The 20,289-nt window shown below is 34.4% G+C and overlaps 6 protein-coding genes across 6 annotated transcripts; 2 read left to right on the top strand and 4 right to left on the bottom strand.

Moving 5' to 3' along the window:
* Positions 1-140: 140 nt before the first annotated feature.
* On the bottom strand, positions 141-3,356 carry IRE1 (bifunctional endoribonuclease/protein kinase IRE1; the record flags this gene model as incomplete). Its single annotated transcript, XM_071054268.1, has 1 exon — positions 141-3,356. The coding sequence occupies one exon, from the start codon at positions 3,354-3,356 to the stop codon at positions 141-143; it is 3,216 nt and encodes a 1,071-aa protein (XP_070908961.1).
* Positions 3,357-4,809: 1,453 nt separating this feature from the next.
* RNJ42_04103 (uncharacterized protein) lies at positions 4,810-4,983 on the bottom strand (the record flags this gene model as incomplete). Its single annotated transcript, XM_071054267.1, has 1 exon — positions 4,810-4,983. The coding sequence occupies one exon, from the start codon at positions 4,981-4,983 to the stop codon at positions 4,810-4,812; it is 174 nt and encodes a 57-aa protein (XP_070908960.1).
* A 446-nt stretch (positions 4,984-5,429) lies between these two features.
* On the bottom strand, positions 5,430-9,383 carry RNJ42_04102 (GRAM and VASt domain-containing protein; the record flags this gene model as incomplete). The annotated part of the gene is made up of 1 exon (XM_071054266.1): positions 5,430-9,383. The coding sequence occupies one exon, from the start codon at positions 9,381-9,383 to the stop codon at positions 5,430-5,432; it is 3,954 nt and encodes a 1,317-aa protein (XP_070908959.1).
* A 1,149-nt stretch (positions 9,384-10,532) lies between these two features.
* Positions 10,533-10,982, top strand: LRP1 (Lrp1p; the record flags this gene model as incomplete). The annotated part of the gene is made up of 1 exon (XM_071054265.1): positions 10,533-10,982. The coding sequence occupies one exon, from the start codon at positions 10,533-10,535 to the stop codon at positions 10,980-10,982; it is 450 nt and encodes a 149-aa protein (XP_070908958.1).
* A 653-nt stretch (positions 10,983-11,635) lies between these two features.
* KSP1 (putative serine/threonine protein kinase KSP1) lies at positions 11,636-14,743 on the bottom strand (the record flags this gene model as incomplete). The annotated part of the gene is made up of 1 exon (XM_071054264.1): positions 11,636-14,743. One exon carries the CDS (start codon positions 14,741-14,743, stop codon positions 11,636-11,638), a length of 3,108 nt encoding a protein of 1,035 aa, XP_070908957.1.
* Positions 14,744-17,155: 2,412 nt separating this feature from the next.
* On the top strand, positions 17,156-18,127 carry SAM35 (SAM complex subunit SAM35; the record flags this gene model as incomplete). Its single annotated transcript, XM_071054263.1, has 1 exon — positions 17,156-18,127. One exon carries the CDS (start codon positions 17,156-17,158, stop codon positions 18,125-18,127), a length of 972 nt encoding a protein of 323 aa, XP_070908956.1.
* Between the last annotated feature and the right edge of the window lie 2,162 nt (positions 18,128-20,289).

The raw sequence follows: 20,289 nt of genomic DNA, 5'->3' as shown, positions 1-20,289 counted from the left end.
TATTCAGTAGCTATTCTATTTGTATAGTTATCCTTTTCGGTAGAAACATCCTCGCATCTTCTTCATGAAGGATTTTATAAATATCTATAATATGAATGTTAATTATAAAACCTATCTTTAAATACAACAAAATATATAAGTTAGAAGTAATCGCTAAAAGCACTTTCTTCTCGCATAGTCCTATTTACTACATTATAGACTTCCATGAGAAGGTGCGGAAATTTCTCCGAGAAGTAATCATAAAACCCATTTGGAAGTGTTCCCATTTTAAGTTTGACTTCTTCGGGAAGGTCATTAAAGTGGTGGTAAACGTTACGAATTGCACGAAGCAGATCAATAACTTTATCCTTCTGGTATTTTCTGTATTTAGTTAGATTATCCAAAAATTGGTCATCGAGAAATTTACACCAATCATGATGTGGAATAATTCTCTTGGCATGGTTCTCTAATTTTAGAATTATATCACTAGGAGGATCTTTCGTCTCGATTTCTAATCTATCGCTAACTCTCAACAAAAATTCTAACTTTTTGGCTCTAGACCAACATAAGGGATGTTTCAAAACATCTTCTGCGGTAGGTCTCTTTTCAGGAATTTGATTTAGCATTTTGTTTAACAAATTCACAGCTTCATAAATAAGTGATCTGTCTTTCATATTTTCCTTCAAACCTTTTAAATCTTTTTTGTTATTAATTATGTTATACTCCCGCATATACTTCTCGCCAAATGGATGCTTCCCTCCCGATAAGACAAAATAAAAGACGCATCCTAATGAGAAGATGTCTATCGATTTTGTAAGTCTCCTCTTGGTATAAGGATCGACAAATACTGCAGGATCATTATCTTGTTTATTCAGCGGGTTTGGACTTTCTTGGCTGTTATTATCATCAGATTCGATTAAGAGCTCTGGTGCCATCCAACCTGTAGTGCCTGCAGCATTTTTTATATTGGTTTTAAAGGATGATTGTTCGAAATCTAATTTCTTACAGAGACCAAAGTCTGATAACAAAATTTTATTCTTGCTATCTTCATTTTCAAAGGAATGTTTATGTGTGTACTTTTTAGACCTCAATATTAGAATATTTGGAGGCTTGATATCCCGATGAATAATATTAAGAGAGTGTAAATGACTGATACCGAGTCCTACTTGGTATAATATATCTAGCATCTGATAGTCAGTAAGTTTCTGATCATATCTGACTGTTTTATTAGATTCAATTATATCTTGTAGATTCGAGTCACAAAGCTCTAATGCGATATATAGAAACTTGCTGGTTTCTTCAGAACAATAATACCTTACAACGTTTGGATGTTCATCACTTTCAGATAATAAACTTATTTCCCGAGAAGCTATGTCATAAAAATCAACTAGCATTCTCTTAACAGCCACTTTCCTTTCCTGAAACTTTCCCTCAAATACGACAGTACCAGAGGAACCATATCCTAAAATTTTGTCTGATACCTTCAACACTCTATTGTGTAATTCGGAGTCGATATTAGGATTCATGCTATTTTTTTTCACTCTTTTACCACCTCTAGATCCACGCTTTCTTTTTCTTTTTTCTATAGTAGCTGGATTAGAGGCATCAGAAAGGTCATCATTGACATCACCATTAGAAACAGGTAATTCTTTTGAAGTAAAATTTGAATTTTCAAAAGAGGGGCTGGTTGTAATGGAATTTACTGAATTATCCACCGATATTGACGATTTGAAATATGGCAGAATATTTTTGATAAAAATACCGACCATAACGGTTAATAGTAGTATTATTATTAATGAAAATTTGAGAAAATTATTAGTTGGAAGTCCAAATAACATTTCCTCACGCAATTCATTCCTTATTTTATTCTTATATTGTTCAAGGTAATTAGGATCGTATATGTTTTTAGAAATTTCTCCACTTTCAGTAATGTTTCCTAAATACCTCTGAGGAGGATCAAGTAAAAATGCCTCGTCAGCAGAAGGTAGAGCTAGTTTCCTGTTTCCGTCATAACCTTCGTAACCTTCATAGAATAGATTAATTTTTGAATCCTCAAATAAATGGACACCTACAACATTGAGAGAGATTTCATTTGTTTGCCCTTCAGATTGCTCAAAAGTACTTAATGTTGCACTTCCAACTAGTGATGGATAATTTTCACCAGAAAGTGCAAACCAGGTGTCTTGGTGAATATAATTTAAATAGACACTATTTCTCAAGCGATCTGATTTAGGGATAGGGACATCACCTAACGGATACTGTATTAAAATATTTTCTCCGGTAGTGGTATCACGCATTGTCTCAAAAATTCCAATTGCCACATTTGGTAACTTTATTCTCCACTTGATTGACATCTCTGCTTCGTTTCTAGCAATTACTGACTTATCAGTCAACGGAATATATGTTATATTATTCAAGGGATCTTTGGCCTTTTGAAAGAAAGGATTTTCATTTTGTTTTGAATTCTCTTCCCAAGCAGAATATGTGATATTATATGAGGAACCGGAAGTGGTAAATATTTTTATTTCATAAGTGGTTTTAGTAAGTATAACACTTTGTTCTGGTTTATCAGGAGAATATTTAGTGTTAATGAATTCTGTTTCAGTAAATTCCTGTCCTCCTGGGCCCATATCAAAGCCAAATTTTGAGATAACTTTACCACTATTGATATCGATCTTATACATAATCGACCTCCTTGAACTAATATATATTCTTTCATCAACAGTGGTTTTTCCAGTTGACTCATCTTTCATGTGCATTTTTAGGTGTATTGGCGATGAGAATGCAAGTTGCTTAACATTAATTGGAAGCTTTTGTATTCCATTTGTACTGCTAAAATAATATATTGATCCGTCATCAAAGGGTTCTATTATAAAACTTTCTCTCTTATCAGTGGGATTTGAGGACTCTATTTTTAAAAAGGGCGGGAAATTAGTGCTAGGTATAGTCCATAAAATCTCACCAGAATCTCTGTTTATTCCATGGAGTCCTCCCTCTACATCTGCCATTAATAGTGTCGGGCTGATGCTATATCTTCCTTTCTTCTCGGAATCATGTATTTTTGTTCGTACAGCATTCTTTTCTCCTTCATTTTCCTCATTTATTTCGTAATCGATGTCACGATTATGTTTTTTTGGTCTATAAAAGTATTCGCCGTGATAATCAATTGATTCTTCTGGATTTATTATTTCTATCTCTATTTCGTGGTTATACGCCGAACTCGATAGAGTAGGCACAGCACTGACTTGTACTTCAGAATTTTTTTGCGGTACCGCCTTTTTATGTAATAATTGACCAATGTTGAATGACAGAGACAGATTCGGTAGCAGTAAGAGAATGGATATACCGATAATTGTGATGTGTTTTAGTCGAGGCATGTTGATATAATGTTATAAGTTTTGTGATCAACTATTAAAATCAAAACAAAAAAATGATCTGGAACTTCGGTATTTAAAAAACGTGTTCTGTAATAGGACGTTCCTTAGGCGGAATAGATATTATAAAAATATGCCAAAGATGTTTTTTTATCCCAGAACTATGAGCTAGGGTTTCTACTGCAACTTTTTAAATAGCGAACGTTTTAGAAGTTTGTAGCAGTTTATATGTAGCTCTATTATACTTCTTCAAGTTGACATAGGATGTTTTTGGGTAAAATGTCTAGCAACGTTTTTTTTTTTTGTTGTTGTTTTCAAATATTATGTCAGTCGGTTATAATAAATGTGTTATACAAATATTATCAATCGATTTATGATATCTTCAATGCACCAGCTATAGTTAATACTCTTTGACATAAATATATTCCAGGTAAGTATTATTTGTATTTCATTAGTGAACACATAGCACCCAAAAGAAAAAACATCGAGTTATTGGATTTTTATCTGTGATAATGGGTGATTGTACCTTTTTTTTTAAATTATCGGTGACGTATTGTAATGGTTTCCTGCAGTGATGGCTTTTTTTTTTCCATATTTTTCCACAATAGAACAGAACCACTTCCTCCCTTCGCTGCGAGATATTCAGAGAGAAATTGAAAGTGAGCGGAAGAATTTAGCCAAAAATAAAAAATTCCTTTGCGATTTACGCGGTGTCCTTGCAGCTTTTGCAAATCCAAAATAAATCCAGCATTAATAATGAGTTCAAGGTCCCACCTTTATTTTAATAAACAAACCCCAATCCAATTAGGATGTAAAAAGATCGATCTTTTTTATAAGGTATAATGAAGCCCCCTTAGAATCTTTGCGAGACTGTTAGTAGAATTCACTTCATAAAACAATAAGTAATTGATCAAAATTTTTCTCATCTATTTTTAGTCATAATTGGCTTTCAATTAGAATCCAATAAATTAGGTTTTTATTTTTAGCTTTTTTGTTACTAGCGACACTTTAGAAATGTTTAATTTTTCTTCATTGATATTTAATTCAGAAGTAAGAAACTGATAAAGAGGATCTAGCAAAAAAAAAAAATTTGCCATTTCATTAATCTTTCATTTCTATGTTAATTTCTTCAAATATTTCAAGAACTGGGCAATTTTTTTCTATTGAAACCATATGTGCCAGTTTCAGACCTATATCGCGTAATTCGTTATACATCTTCAATAACTGAATGTGTTGTTTAATTATTAGTGTGGGGTTTTCATATTCGATACTAAATGTATTATTCTTTTTTTTTTCATATCTTTATGATTTTCTGGAAGCTTAATTCTTCAAATATACAATAAGTTTAGCAACATATCAGTGGTAAATTTCTGATATTGCTAAATTATTATATAAGGGTTGTAAATAATCGCTTTCATAACTCCGAAAATAATATCTCAAATGAAAAATTATACAGTTAGTAATGATATCCGAGCATTAGTATTTCTATGTAATGGAAAATGGATTGTTTTGAAACATACTTGTTTGTTTGAGCTAAATTATGTAGTTCACATGTTAAGTTTTCTTTTTCCTTTATCATATTACTTAATTTCAGCTTAGATTGTTCGATGAGTTTTTCTAAGTCGTTCATTTTTTGATACTGTAATATGAGTATAGTAAAGATATTAGTTTTTGTTGATAAACTCTATTTAGAAAGATATATTTACTACTTGTTTTAATCATATGACCATAAATATATTATTTGAATCTAAAGGCGCTTAACTCTGTGCAAAAAATATATATTTTGATATAAACTCTATCATGGCAAGCACGTGATATATTTGAAGATATGTTAAAGATATATTAAAGATATATAAAGGCTTTATGAACACTTTGAAATACAATTTAAACGAAAGAATTTGTTTATTATAATTGTTATTACATAAGTATTAAGGAAAAAATATAACAAAAAATATACAAGGTTAATTGATTTTTAAAAGACCTTATTAGAAAAGCAATTGGGAAAACCAAAAAATTAAAATTAAAATAAAATAATATGTTGAGCCAGTTTCACAATTTGAAAGTCGACGAACTTTTTTATTGTTTCTGTTTGGCTAACAGTTCCTTTAACTGGCCTAGTTGTAGTTCTGTTAGTTTAATAGTTTCTTGTAGTTCTTCATATTTTCTCTTATCGAAAACTGATTTGTAGGAGTGATCGTCATGCAACGATTCGTTACCTCTACTATTAACCCAATCCCAGATTGAATTCTCAGATTCGATAATAATATTATTCTTATAGAACTGTTTATTTTTAATGTTTCTTTTGATATCCTCTTCATATAGTTCATAAAGAGTTTTGAAGCTTGGAACATAGTTATGCTCAGCTCCATCAATAATAATTCTACCAGGCCTTAAGTAACGCATTTGAGGTTGAGAGGATCCTCTAAAAAATAATGTTCTGATCAACAGTATTAGAACAATAAGACCGACGACAACAGTTGCTATACCTTGAACTGAGGTAATATCAAAGTCCATTAATTTATCCACCAGAGAGCTAGATTCTGGCTCTTGTTCTGGTTCAGGCGTTGGCTCTGAAACTTCTTCTACAGGAGCTTCTGCAACAGCTTCTGCGGTAGACTTCTTAGATTTACGTTTAGTCTTCTTAACCTTAACCTTCTTAATGGTCTTTGGAGCATTAGCAACAATGGACTTTAACTCAGTATTCAAAACACCAACGGAAGTTTTCTGACCATCAATAGAACCTTTTTCAATAGCACCCTTTAAGAAACTCTTACCAGTCCATTTAATACTGGATAGCACAGTCAAAAGGGTAGTATTATTAGGACCCCAAGATAGATATATTAATGTGTGGATAGAGAAATTATTACCAGAAGGCACATCAGGAGTTTTACAAACTTGCCTCACTCTTATGTAACTATTCAAATCCATATGTTCAATAGTTTCATGAACAAAACACTTGGTCTGTTTAGGACCCAATGAGTTGTTAAGCCTCTTTGTGTATGAGAAGTCTCTTTCTTTATTAGTAAATTTAGGAACATCTGAAACGTCGAAGTTATTTTGTTTCTCAGTGATTTGTTTAATGTAGGATGTATCATCACCAAAAATTAATTGATATACAGTACCCAAAGGCGCCTTGATATTAACATTTTGCTCGATATAGTGGTCATCTTTACCCTTCTCCACTTTAGCTTTTGTTGGGGTATGCGTTAATGGTTCCATCTGTGGAAGATCTAAGACTTCTTGTTCAACTTCAACCTCTTCATCTTCGTCGCCCTCATCTTCTTCTTCTGACTCACCACCAGCAGCAGCAGAAGTAACCAGAGTAGGAATGAACTTGTTAATCTCCGTTACCATTGTCTTTGTGGTATCGGTCACACCGTCAAAGGTACCTTTTTCAATAGCACCCTTAATCCAACTTTTACCTGTCCACTCAACAGCTACATAAACACGGAATTTAGTGCAGTTGTTATCAGCCCAGTTCAATAAGAACGTTGTCTTGACAATAAATGAGTTACCTGATGGAACATCAGGGTTTTTTGTTTTCTGTACCATTTTAATGTAGTTATTTAAGTCATAAGTCTCGAGCTCTTCAGATATAATACATTTGGTTTTACTAGGACCAATTGACCCACTGATAGGTTTTGTATATTCGTAGTCACGTTTCTTGGTTTCCAAGATTTTAGGTAGAGCTGAGATATCATAGTTCTTTTGGGCTTTCAATATCTTCTCCAAGTAGCTAGTATCGTCACCAAATAAGATGTGAGCGACTTTACCCATTGGGGCTTTAATAGTAGATTCGTTAATCATTTTTTCACCTGAAGCAGGAGTATAGCTAGCTGTAGTTGGAGCGTGTTTTTCTGGTCCGTAAATAGACTCTCCTGTCGATTTTGAACGGGATACCTTCTTCTTGGTTTCACTACCAGGAGAATCCATTTCAGTCTTCTCCGTATTAGCAATGGAAGTTCCGGTTGCGCTCATATCGATGTCAGATCCTACAGATTCAGACATTGAATCATCGGAATCGGAATCGGAATCCATGCTCTTGTCTCCCTGGTTTCCTAATCTATTAGATATAACTATTTGATTCCAGATATCTGTGATTTGGTCAAAAGTACTATCTCTGGAAATGAAAGATGCAAACAAGTATTTTGTTGAGTTAGCTTCAATAGCAATGGCATTGTGGAAAATACCGGCTGTGGTTTTCTTCTCAATTTGATCAATATCTTTGAAAGCGATTATTGCATTAGTAACCCAACCTAAGATATTAGAGTAAAAACAGAGATGCACATCTGTTATGTATAACTTACCTTGCAACAAGATATCGTGGGATAAGGCACAGGTATGTTCGGCAATTAGCCTTTCTTCTGGCATGATGCTATCGTCCTTGAAAAGCGAGTGGAACTCTTTATTCTTCCTTTCAGAGGCAAATTTAACATTATTTAGTTTCACAGTACCAGAGCTTTCAGTGGTTTCCATATCCACTTTAGTTCCATCCTGGTAAGTTCCAAGAGAGGAGCTAGATCTAATAGAGTCAGTGAAACTAGCCCTTGGTTTGGCTGAAGAGTCGGAACTGAAATCTGTAGAGTTCTTTACCTTACTGATAGAGTATCTTAGAGCATTTGTAGTGGCCTGAGCAGCTTTGCTTGGTGGGATAATAGCTTTGCTCAAATGGTTTGGTGAGAAAGATCTTTTGTTCAAGAGACTTTTAGATAGACTTCTGTTGCGTGAATCACTACCACCTTCGAAAGACCGTCTTAATTCAGAACCATTCGTCGAAGTAGCATGTAGAGGACTAGCCTGGTGTGGGGTATGGTTAGAACTGAATGAAGAGCTATGTCTTCTTTCACTCATTGGAGTGTGTTCATTAGAGGACTCTGAAGGCATACGTTGAACTTTACCATTAGGAGTGGCTCTACGAGCTGAAGCAGCAGCTGCTGCTGCTTCTGCTGCTTCGGGATCGATGGTTTTTGTAGAGAACATAGCTTCGATGAAAGCGCCCTTACTTCCATTATCACTATTTTGTTTGACTATTGGTGCAGGAGTGATCTCCGCTGTATGGTCAACATCTTCAGGAGTCGCAGTGGCAGCAGGCGCTGAAACAATGCTGTTATGGTCAGAAGGTTTGACTCTCGAAACTTGTGGCGACCCATTAAGTTGATCGTGAGAAATTGGTTCCACTTTAGCGATCTTGTGACCCTCTTCATCGTGATCTGGGTTCTCCATTGCCGCAGTTCCCATTTGTTGCATGTTTTCCTTCTCATTTTGTGTCTCCATCTTATTTCCATCCATATCATTTCTCTCGTCGTTAGACAACATATCATCCAACCCTTTCAAGAACTCTTTGCTATTATGTTTACCAGTATTATGAGAAGCTGAGTTACCGGACATAGCACTGCTAACTTCGGAGTGATCATGATCACCATTTTTATCAGGTCCATGGCCGTTGCCGTTACCATTAGCACCATGTGGCTGAGACTGTGTCTGTGCAGGTGGTGCCAAATGGTTGTTATCAGCAAGATCCTTCTCCATAGGCTTCCCAGCAGCCTCACCGGAGGAGAACGTGGCATTGTGGGCCATCTTCAACAGCGTACCAAGAAACTGGTTCTCACCTTGTTCAGGAGTGACACCCTGATCATTTGCGGTGCTAATGCCGGTTTTACTCGTGTTCTCAGATTTACCCTGAGAAGAAGAGTTCGCCATCTTATCAACGTTACTCACATCCATGAAGATAGGTATACTGAGAAACCCAGGTTCGGCGGGGTCTAGCCCCCTCGAATGGTTCCCGTTACTGTTTAGTGAGCCATTACTTCTACTCTGACGGATGGGAGAGGAAGACGAAGCAACATCAGGCAGCACCACAGTAGGTCTGTGCTCCCGAGTAGGTTTCTGTTTGGATGGAGTGGTCACATGACCAGAAGGAGCGTACCCAGTCTGAGAAGCAACACTATCCGTCCTAGAATGATGTGTCTTCGGAGTAGAAGAAGAACTATCCCTCTTCTTCTTCTTCTTATCCAAATGAAATAACTTCATTATTTCCGTCTGTTTCTTTTTATATTTTTTATTTGTTTGTTATATCAGTATTAACACTTTTTTGAAAGAAAAAAATTAAACCATATAACTTATAAGAAAGAAAACTTTGTAATCCAATTTATTAAAAGAAAAAACTAGGTCTAAGAGTAATAAATACTTGCTAATCCAAAATCCAAAATCCAAAATCCAAAATCCAACCCAAATCCAACCCAAATCCTATAAATTGCCAGCTTACCGATAAGCTAGAGAGAGAGAGAGAGAGAGAGAGAGAGAGAGAGAGAGAGAGAGAGAGAGGGACAGAGGGATTATGAGTAGAATTCCCAACACTTGCTTTTTCTTTTTCTTTTCTTACCGAAAAGCCCAAAGAAGGATTGCTTTATTATTTTTTTTATTTTAGATTACCTTTTCTGTCTACCTACATTTATACTTATAATACTTAGAAGTACTGTAGATAGGTGTATAGAACCGTGTAGTCTGTAGCCGCAGTAATTCAAGAAGAAAGGGCTGGCGAGTTATATTATGGCATTTAGTCTCGATATCTCTTTTTTTTTTTCTATGATAGAGACTGAGAGGTATTAACAACTCCTTTTTTTTTTTTTCTGTCTCTCTGCTTGCCAATTCGCTACCCTGTTTTACTTGTTTCTGTTAACATTATATAAAAGCAAAAGAAAGAAGTTTAATAAATGATCTGCAATTTCTATTTAGATAGAGAATAAGCTGCGTACGGGTTTACTCTAGCCAATAGATAGAAGAAGTTTTTCTGCCGCCCCCCTTTTTTTAAGTACTCCCACAGAAAAAGATCCCTACAGCAAAAAAATAATTTTGTTATCGGCTCCTTCGATGATGCGTTAAAGCCCATCCGGTATCGGAAAAAGACGGGGTACAAGCTTTTTTATATTTATATACGGATATATGAGAATTTACAAACCACGTGATCACATGATCGCCAAGCGATCATGTGATTTCTAAGAGCAGGGTAACATGCTGAAGGGAAAAAAAATAAAAAATTTAATATTGATTCTTTGGATGCGATGCCCTATAATGGTATTATAATCTAATAACTAGAAAGTAGTGATGGTATTTTTATTACAGATAGTTAAAACAAACTACCAAAAAAAAGGGTATAAAAATAAAAATAAAGTATAAAAAATGGAGCAGGATTTGAAGAAATCGGTTAAGCCGTATATCAAGCAGCTCGATAGGAAACTTGCGGAATTAAAGCCGTTAGTAGATGGATATATGACTACTCCACTGGATGAAGCGTTGTTAAGGGAGACGGATGAGCTTAAAAGATTGAAACTAGTGAATAATTACAGTTATGTGCTTTCATCGCTGATGTTTTCGTATGTGAAGTTGCTCTCTGGCCATGATACGGAGGGGCTCAATGATAAAGTGATGGTGGAATTACAAAGAGTTAGAAAATACATTGAAAGGACGAAAAAACTGGAACAGAAACTGGATAAGAATGTCAGTGATGAAGAACTGAGGAAAAAAGAAGTCCAGGGTCAAATACGGAAAACGCTGACCCCTTCCATCAGTAAACAAAATTTCAAAAATAAGCATATAAAGTTTGACGATAATAGAGTCTCCAAAAAATAATCTGGGGTTACTAAAAAAATACATTTTATATATGACTTACTGTAGCACTGTATATTAGGTATAAATAACTTTATTTTCAGTATCTCATATATAAAATTCATTTGTTTTTTGTTTTTATTAACAGGCTAACTTTAATTTCAAGACATATTATATTATTTAGTTTATTTCATTAAAATGCTAGAATAAAAAACAAGAAGATAAAAAATACAAAACATATTTACTTTTCGGAGTCTTAACGATGAAGAAAACATCTACTCTGGGTTGTTCCTCTCAATTGTAGTTCCATCTCCTTCTAGATTGGGAAAACATAGACTAGTATCTATAGTGACATTATATTTGTAGCATCTGGAGAAGAATTTAATACCACAATTTAAACGTCACTACAACTAAAACGTCAAATAAACCGAGTAAAATCCGAAGGAAAAAAGTAACATATATAGAAAAAAAAAAAAAAAAAAAAAAAAAAAAGATAGTAATAATAATAATAATAGGAGGAAGATTCTAACTTCCAATATGCTTATTCTAGGTCATGGTTTGAGAAAAACAAAAAACAATTCCTAAAAGATGTATGTTAACTAGTAAAATAAATGCATCATTAATAAAAGAGAAATAATCTCTGTAAAATTTTGTAGGAAAAGAGATTAGACTCTGTGTCATTCCTGTTGTTGCTGTAACATTAACCAATAATTTTTATATTGCTCTAAAGAGCCAACCAAATCTTCTTGGATAACACTTGACTTTCTACCTGTAGAATTTTTATTATGGTTGTTACTCTTAGTGTATATATCATAGGGCCCAAACATAGATTTTTCTTCAGGGGTACTGGAATTCGTAATTCCATGTTGATATCCATGCCTATTACGGGACTTACTTCTGAATTGTGCATGTTGTGGTTCGTCGTCCTCAAATTCTAAGGCATCATTGTCCATGTTATCATATATGTTATGTTGAAGGACAACTGGACGCTGCGCTGGGTTGCCTGCTGTAAAGCGTCTGTTATTGTTGTTACCGAAGGCGCTTGCAGGCATGCTTCCTCTGCGGTTCTTATAAGAACCTCCATATTGGATCGAATTATGAGATACAGACAAAGTTGCTTCATTCGCATTGGCCCTTTGATGGAACCCGGTGCCAGCACCGAGGTTGAAGCTTCGTCTCTGGTGGGGTGGGATATATACCCCAGATTTGAACTGTCTGTCCTGTGCTTGCTGTGAAGGAGTTTCTAGGGTAGGAACCTTGACAGCCGCTATAGTTGAATTACCATTTGGCAAATGTTTTACCGGTTCTAACAATGGGTTGCCATTGACATTAATTGATGGTTTTGAAGTACAAACTGACCCACCGTTTATAGGGGTTTGAGAAATTACTGGAGATTTCAACAAATCGGGTAATTCATTTGTTCCATTCGAGTTCCTTGATCTAGTTGATGATGGCGTCGAAGTCCTTGTAGAAACACCGTTGTGAATAGAGTGATTAGCGAGGCTTGGTGCTATTTCTGTTCTAAAAAATGCGTCACTGCCATGTAGCGCATGACCGTTGCCAGATTGATTGTCATTTAGCGATAAACCTTCCATATCATGTACAAAAGAGTTCTCATGTTCTGTTTCATCCAGTGAGAAGAGAATGTCATCAGAGTCATGGCCATGGTCAACATCGTAAGTATTATCATGGGGTCCGAATCTATCATCTTCCTTATAGATATGTTGACGATACGCTTGAGCTGCCATATTTCCCATCTCATCTTTTCCATTTGTTCCATGACTATCAAGAACTGTGGAAATATCAGGAACATCATTAGAATGAGAAGTCATAGGTAAAACATGAGTTGGATTGTATCGTTGATTACCATTGGCATTGTTTTTAGAGTCATGTCTTGCATTTGGAGGTAAATAAGTGCCAGGAATGTGTTGAATGGTGTGAGCGGAATGTCTTCTACCAGCATTTTGGTGCAGATTACTATTGTGGATAAAACGAGGGAAAACCATTTTCTGATTACCATAGTTAATACCTGAAGAACTTGGCCTTCTTTTGGAATTTGACTTCCCGTTCTGGTGTTGGCCATTATGGTGGCTAAAGTACTTACTGTTCCAATATTTATTATTCTGTTTGTTCTGATATTTTCCATTGTGAGATTTATTGAAAATTCCTTCCATATACCGGTTTTGTACACTTGGGGGAGTAAAGTATTGCCTAGTATGGAAAAAGTCCTCCTTCTTGCTTTCATACTCGTTCATGTAGTTATTGAGATGGGTATTTGGTGTAGGGATGCCCAAAGGTTTCCTAGAATGTTTAATAATTCTACTTTTGCGCCTGTTCTCGATTCTGATTGCACGTGTTCCTCCATGCGTGTTCTGGTAATTATTACCGTTGTTATGTTGTTTAAGTGGCTTTTTAGACCGTTTTTGGAATCTAAATTTCGGAACGGATTTAGCCCTTTCTCTAATATCTTCGTTATCTTTGGCGGCTGGGTGACTAGGGTTTTCATGTGCCGTATGATCTGGGACATTATTTGCGTATTTGTCAGGGTGTAGGTAATTGTTCTCCATTGAAATTGGGCTTTTGGGATCATCTTTAGGTCTCTCAAGTGGTTTATCATCTGGTTGGACAAATGTGAAGTCATTTTGAATTTTAGGTAATGGTTTGGAAGACGAAACTGGAGTTGGTAAAGAGACTGGAGCAGAAGAAGGTGGTTGCTGCGCCTTGTCGAAAATATCTTCGATTTCGTCTTCTTCTTCCTCTACATCCATATCATTGTTGTAGAAGTTATCATCTAAGGTATATTGAGATAAATTGTTCAATTCTGTTCTGATCTTATGAATATCTCTGTTGGCTGGGTCAATAGTTAAACTGTATCTAAGTACTTGGAAAAAATCGTAAGTCATAGTAGAAAAAACATCAAATAGAGCTTCTCTGTTAGCAGCAAAATAGCAAAAAGACTTATCAGATTGATCAGCAATTCTGAAAGGATTCTTATAGAAAACCACATTCAAAAATACAATACCGATAGACCACAAATCCACTTTACTACAGTTGTATGGATCCTTTCTTTCATCAATATCAAGGTTACTTTCAAAAAGTTCTGGAGGCATATATCTTTCTGAACCAACATTCCTGTCATAAGAAGTAATGTCGGTAGTAGCGAGGCCCCAATCGGTCAGCTTGATCTTCCAATCAATCAAACTGGAGATTAAGATATTTTCCGGCTTAATATCTCTATGGAAAATCTGCTTTTCATGCACAAACTCAATGGCATCCAAGATTTGTGTTAAGATATGGGTGATTTCCTTCGTTTTCTTTGGCACTAGATCATCCTTGATGGCTTCATACAAATCACCACCAGCGCAATACTCCATAATAATGTAAGAATCAAAATAATCATACAGCTGGACTATATTCTCATGGACACCAATCTTTGTCTGGATATCGACCTCGTACATTGCTTCTAAACAGATATTGTTAGAAAACCTCGATCTGATTTTCGATGAGATCATCGATTTCTTTTTATTTAGCAAGTTACTCTTCTTTTCCACGGAACTATTTTTTGTCATTTCTCGATCATTATCTACCTCCTCAATTCTGCGATCATCATATTCATCTTCCTCGCCTTCTAGTTTAAAGATATATTTGACAGCAACCAATCTTTTAGATTTCGTATCTTTAGCTAATGAAACATACCCATATGATCCTTCACTAATATCTTCTATCTTTTGATACCTGTTATTAAGGATACCACCTTCCTTATATATTTCATAATCTAACGACATTTGAGATCAGTAAATTTTTGATTTTGTATTTGTTTAAGAGTGTTTGAAAAGACAAAAAAAAAAGAAAAAAAGAACAGATATTCCTTATTCTTTTATTATTGAAAGAGGAAATATCTAGGAAGTTATTGGAAATATTTTTTTCAAAGAAAATGTTTTATAATTTTTTATAATTTTTTTTGTTTTTTATTGAACAACAATTTTTTTTTTGTTTTTTTTTATTTTAATGGTTGGTTATTTTAATGAATAATGTTTCAAATCAATACGTTTCTTTATAATTTTTCCCTTTATTGCTTATAATAATGTAGTTTCTCCTTTAAACCTAAAAAAAAACGATTACTTTTTGATATTATTTTTCAAAAAATGGATAATAGTAGGATATTCAAACAAAAATATTAATTCGTTACTTTATTATTACGTTGGATACACTTTCTTTTATTCTGTTATGTCTATTTTTTTCAAAATAAGCCAGTTATATCTCCAAAATTAAGATATAAAAAAAATGAACGACTAGGAGAACAGCAAAACTTAACTTCCTTTTGTATTTACTTTTAAAAGTATGCTATAATTTAGAACCTAAGAGGGTAAAAGAATCAAAACCAAATCAAAAACCAAATATAGAACCCCTCCCTTTTTATTCGAAATATGGGCCTTATTTTCCTTAGTTTTCTAATTTTGTTTGTTTGTCTTTTCAATAAATTATTTACTGAAAAATAACTTCTCTTTGTTATGAAAATATATCCCTCCGTATTTTCGTAACTAAATTCACTTTCACTTTGTCAACCTTTTAGATATACCCTTCTTCACTTTCAATATTATATGAAATGAGAAATATTTTTTTTTTTTAAAATAGAAATTAAATATATTGTAATGAAAAGAGAAATTATTTAAAATATAAAAAAATTAAAATGGTCAAGGAAAATCGGAACATATTAGAACATTCGGGAAATGTATCTCTCTCACGTTATGTCTTCTATCTCTTCTATGTTATGTGAATTTCCTACTCTAACTCTCTCTCTCTCTCTCTCTCTATCTAATCTCTCTCTCTCGACTCGCTCTCTCTTTCTCTCAATGCCTTTTCTCCGGCCTCCACATTGTGGGAAGTATACAGGATAGGGCAAGAGCCAGGTTGTTTATTTTATTTTTTTAAGCCCTAAAATCCAACTAAAAGAAATAATAATGATATCGTGATTGTCCGCCAAGTAAAAAGCTGCACAGATACTCAAAGACAATCAGACACTTGTTCTGAGAGACCCTAAATATGCGAAAAACTGGGAAAAAAGAACGAGTACAATCTATCTCAAAACCCTAATTTTCGTCAACACGTCATTCTCTATACTCTTCAACCTCACTCATAAACACAAGCACACACACACACACACACACCATTAAAACTTCGGTCTTTTTTTCTTTCTCTGCCACCCAAGATGCGTATCTCTATAGAAACTGTGAAGAAAGCCCTTAAAAAAAAAATAATAACTTGTGTTCTGCTGTTCTTAATTTTTGGCGGTTGTTTCAGGGTAAGGTTAGCATTTATATTATCACTACATACAAACAGGCTAATCATTGTTTTCGTAATTAAGTACCTAATTCTCCGATCTCGATAACTTGGTGTACCACTCTACGAGCTGAAGATTTTATGAGCATGTGCTTTGACGTATAACAATACCTTTAAAATCACATGAAAGAACCAAAAGAAAATAATTTCTTTTTTTCTTTTCATCTTCTTTCAATTGTTGAGTTTAAGCATCTTGTGTTTTAATTTTAGTCCTTTTTTTTTTAAAATTTCTAGTGTTCGGCAGGTTGTATCAAAAGGGAAGTCATTACTTGAGAAGAGGGTTATATTTCTTATATATTCCTAATAAGGAGGTGGCATCTTTCTTTTGGCTTGTAAAACAAATAAGTTTAAGGAATACGCGTTATAGAAGTTGATACCAAAAGGAATAGGATCTACTTTTTTTTTTCTATTCAATAACAATAAGGACCTGTGACTTCCATTGTTTAATATTTTATTTGTTTGTTTTTTAAGTCTTTTCTTATTGTGCCGACTATCAAAAATAAATATAAATATATCAATAAAATTATCAGAGATTTGAGAAATTTTGAAAACAGAACAACTAAAACAAAAAAAAAGGAAAACAAAGGAAAATCTCTAAGGAGAGCAAGAACTAGGAAAAAAAAAATTCTTCCAGAAGAAAGTGGGGCTCCATTGTACTTTATAAAAATTCCGGACAAAAACCAGTTTCGCCATTGTTCTAAAAATAAAGCAAACCGGATTTTTCAAAAAAGGCAACATACAAGCCTAAACAAATTAATACGTATCATTAAAAATATAACCTGGGTATTGTGGGTTATAACGTAATACTGAATAGGTATTGTAAAAAAATTAGAATAGAATAAAAAATACCCGCAATTATGGTACCAGGTTCAGTCAAATGGGTATTTGACAGGTTCCCCATTGTCAAATACGAAATGTCAGAGGACAATGTTACACCTTACTCATCCGATAAGTTGCAACGTATCTTTCCCTTTTGTCGCAAAACAGATAGTAACCCAAAATCGGCTAAACAGGATAAGGATTCGTTCCAGCTAGGGGTATACGAGGTCCAATGTCATAGTTATAACGGTCATAAGATGGTGCTGGCGTCAGATCCTCTATGTCTTTATGTCCAACTATCGTTATGTCATAAGAACAATTTTAAGTTACCCATTGTTTATGCTGAAGACAATGGAAGCCTTAAGACTAATGAATCGGGACAAATAAGAAATGATTTCAAGAAAGAAAAGGATTACATAGACAAGTTTACAAGATTAGTATCCGATAAAGAGTCTAATACGTTAGTCGTTTTATCGGAAAAGGCTCATCGAGATGAACGACTACCGATTCTTATTGAAACTACTATTAAGGCCCAGAAAGACTGCAAAAGATTTGTTAGGTCAATGGACTCCCTTATGATCGTCCTTGATTCAAAACTTGATCACAAAGAAAGAGCAATAGGAAAGCTACTTGATACGACTGTATACGACTGCTTTGTAAAGAGCGTAGTGCAAGACGGTATGACCAACGAAATATTTGGAAGCTCGCCCGATATACTTCAAACGCTGGCAAAAAGAAACCAGTTTTTCACAAGACACAACCTTTCCAAAGATTTCTTCGATCCTTTGTCAATGTATCCTGAGTGTGAACTGAAGAAGCTCCAAGAATCTACGAAGGAAACTCTTCTACTAATACAAGAGCTTTATAAGGACTTCTCTATGCCTTTAAAACTTAAGATTGCTGGCTACGTAATTCCCTTAGCAAACATTCCATCTTTTAAGGGATTCATGCACGAACAAGGTAAAATGCTTACCGAATCGTGCACTGATTTGTTAGGAACTTTCTGTTAAAAAGAAAAAGCCGAGCGACGGGGAAGATAAAAAATTTTTAATGGAGGTCATATTTTACCGTCAGCCCATACACCCTGTTTATAGTAAATCATTAAAAACTTTTGCATGAAAAAACTTTTCTTTTCTTATTCTTTATTTTGATTTGTCCTTTTTTTATTACGCTACTTTTTTAACAAAATTAATTTGTTTTTCTCTTCCATGTCGATCATGTTATGAGGTTGCATAATGGAATAAGGCAAAAAAGCATTGAGAAATATGTGTAATTCAAAATACTACGTCTATACTCCCGCGATTTAACCATTATTATCAGGGTCTGTCATCTCAAAATTACAAAATTTATGAGAAATTTACATGAAGTCTTGTTCATTACTTAGTATTACGTCAGAAAGGTAAAAAAAAAAAAAAAAAGAAACTAAAAATAAAACGGCAATTCATACTTTATCACCCTCCCATTGTTCACAGAAAAGGGTGGGGTCTGCATGTTGCTGTATAGCGGTTGCATTGCAATAGATTAAGGGGCGTAGATGAATACGATAGAGAGGAATAAGTAGAAAAGTCCCAGCCTACGCTAGTTATTGTGGCGGTGCATCTAATATCCGAAAAAATGATCTTCGTTTGGACTTTTTATTTTAGTTTTTTTGGAATTTTGCGTTTTTCTGTCGTGTTTACGTTTATATCTTTTTTACCATTAGTAGAAAAAAACTTACTTATAACCGGTATTTCTCTCGTATGCCTAGCTATTTTTATACAACTAAGTCCTTTTAACATATTTTTTTTTTAATTTGAAACATACCCGAGGGCAGGTTGTTGAAGCCCTGTTTTTATTTTGCTTTCATTGCGATGTTAAGAAAACAATATGTGTTGAATCAATGAGAGAGAATAAAAAAGGATTAACCTTCGATATAGTTGTCAACGTAAACTAAGTAATTCTAATTGAAAGGAACTAGTGTGAATTTTCTTTCTCCGGTATATGTTTTTAGTTGCTAGAAAAAAATTTTTTTTTTTTTAACAGTAACTACTCTCTCGGAGGCCTATTTTATCTCTTTGTTGTATTCAATAAAGGGAAGGAAAAAAGAAAGAGCTATATTATTTGATTATTTACCACCTTTCTACCTGCCATTCTAACTGGAGGAGTAATAATGTCTGCACAGGAACTACACTTCTTCTTTACTAGTTCTGACTCACTTTTCTTTTCCCCATCTATTTGTCAACTTCACATGGTTTTTATCCATTAAGACCGATGAGACTTTCATTATGGAAGACTAAATGCAAATGCATGATAATTCTGTAAGCCAGTAAAGGAAAGAAAAATGTACATTGTTTTTCTACCCACAAAATTGATCATCGTTTAACGTAATACTACGTAATAGTTATTTTTCTTAATTTTTATTGGCGAAAATGGTCTGGCCTTAGCTAATGAGAAGGTTTCTTTTTATTTTATACTGTATAAGCACGCTTGAAATTTTTTAACACTTTCATCATCTACTGTTGGTTACTAAATACTATAGAAGTGAAAATATAAAAAAAATGTCCACTCGGACCATCCCCTTCCGCCTTTGCGCAGTATTCTCTACATCATTTTTTATTTCCTGCAAGAAGGAGGGCCCACGCCACTCCTGACTTAGTCTAGCGTTCACTAATAAATTCAGAAGCAATCATATGTGAACATTGATTCTCCTTTCATCCCTCTTTGTCGTTGGCAATGGAAAATAAATTCGGCAGAATCAAAGAAAAGTAGAAAAAATAACAATTGCGTGTAAACCCGCACTCAATATAAACTCTCTCCTTCTGTGGAATCTCTCGGATTTACTTTGGATACTTTTATTTCCTCGGCTACTCGGGACAAAACTGTTAATACTTGTACGGGCCCTCCTCTAGAAAATTTACCTCCTACACATCCCCCGAAGGTTATTGAACCCTTTTTTTTACTTACTGTGTCTTAGGTCAGCGTGGATTAATTGCATTACTTATTTTTACTAATAGTAGTATTCCTGCTCCCAACTAATTCTACTATTTACTACTATCAGGTGGCTTCCTGAGTATTCATATTACGTTAGTTACGAAAGAAGAATTATAACTACAGCATTGCTTATCACTCGTCTAATTCTTAAATCACTCTGATTTCTACTATCACCCTCTTTCTCCCGAGTATAGCTCTTGTC

This window comes from Nakaseomyces bracarensis (assembly GCF_045282275.1).
Source record: "Nakaseomyces bracarensis strain CBM3 chromosome Unknown Scaff13_0, whole genome shotgun sequence".
NCBI lineage: Eukaryota > Fungi > Ascomycota > Saccharomycetes > Saccharomycetales > Saccharomycetaceae > Nakaseomyces > Nakaseomyces bracarensis.
Note: the sequence above shows the minus strand (reverse complement) of the source record. Positions and strands in the feature narration are given on the sequence as shown.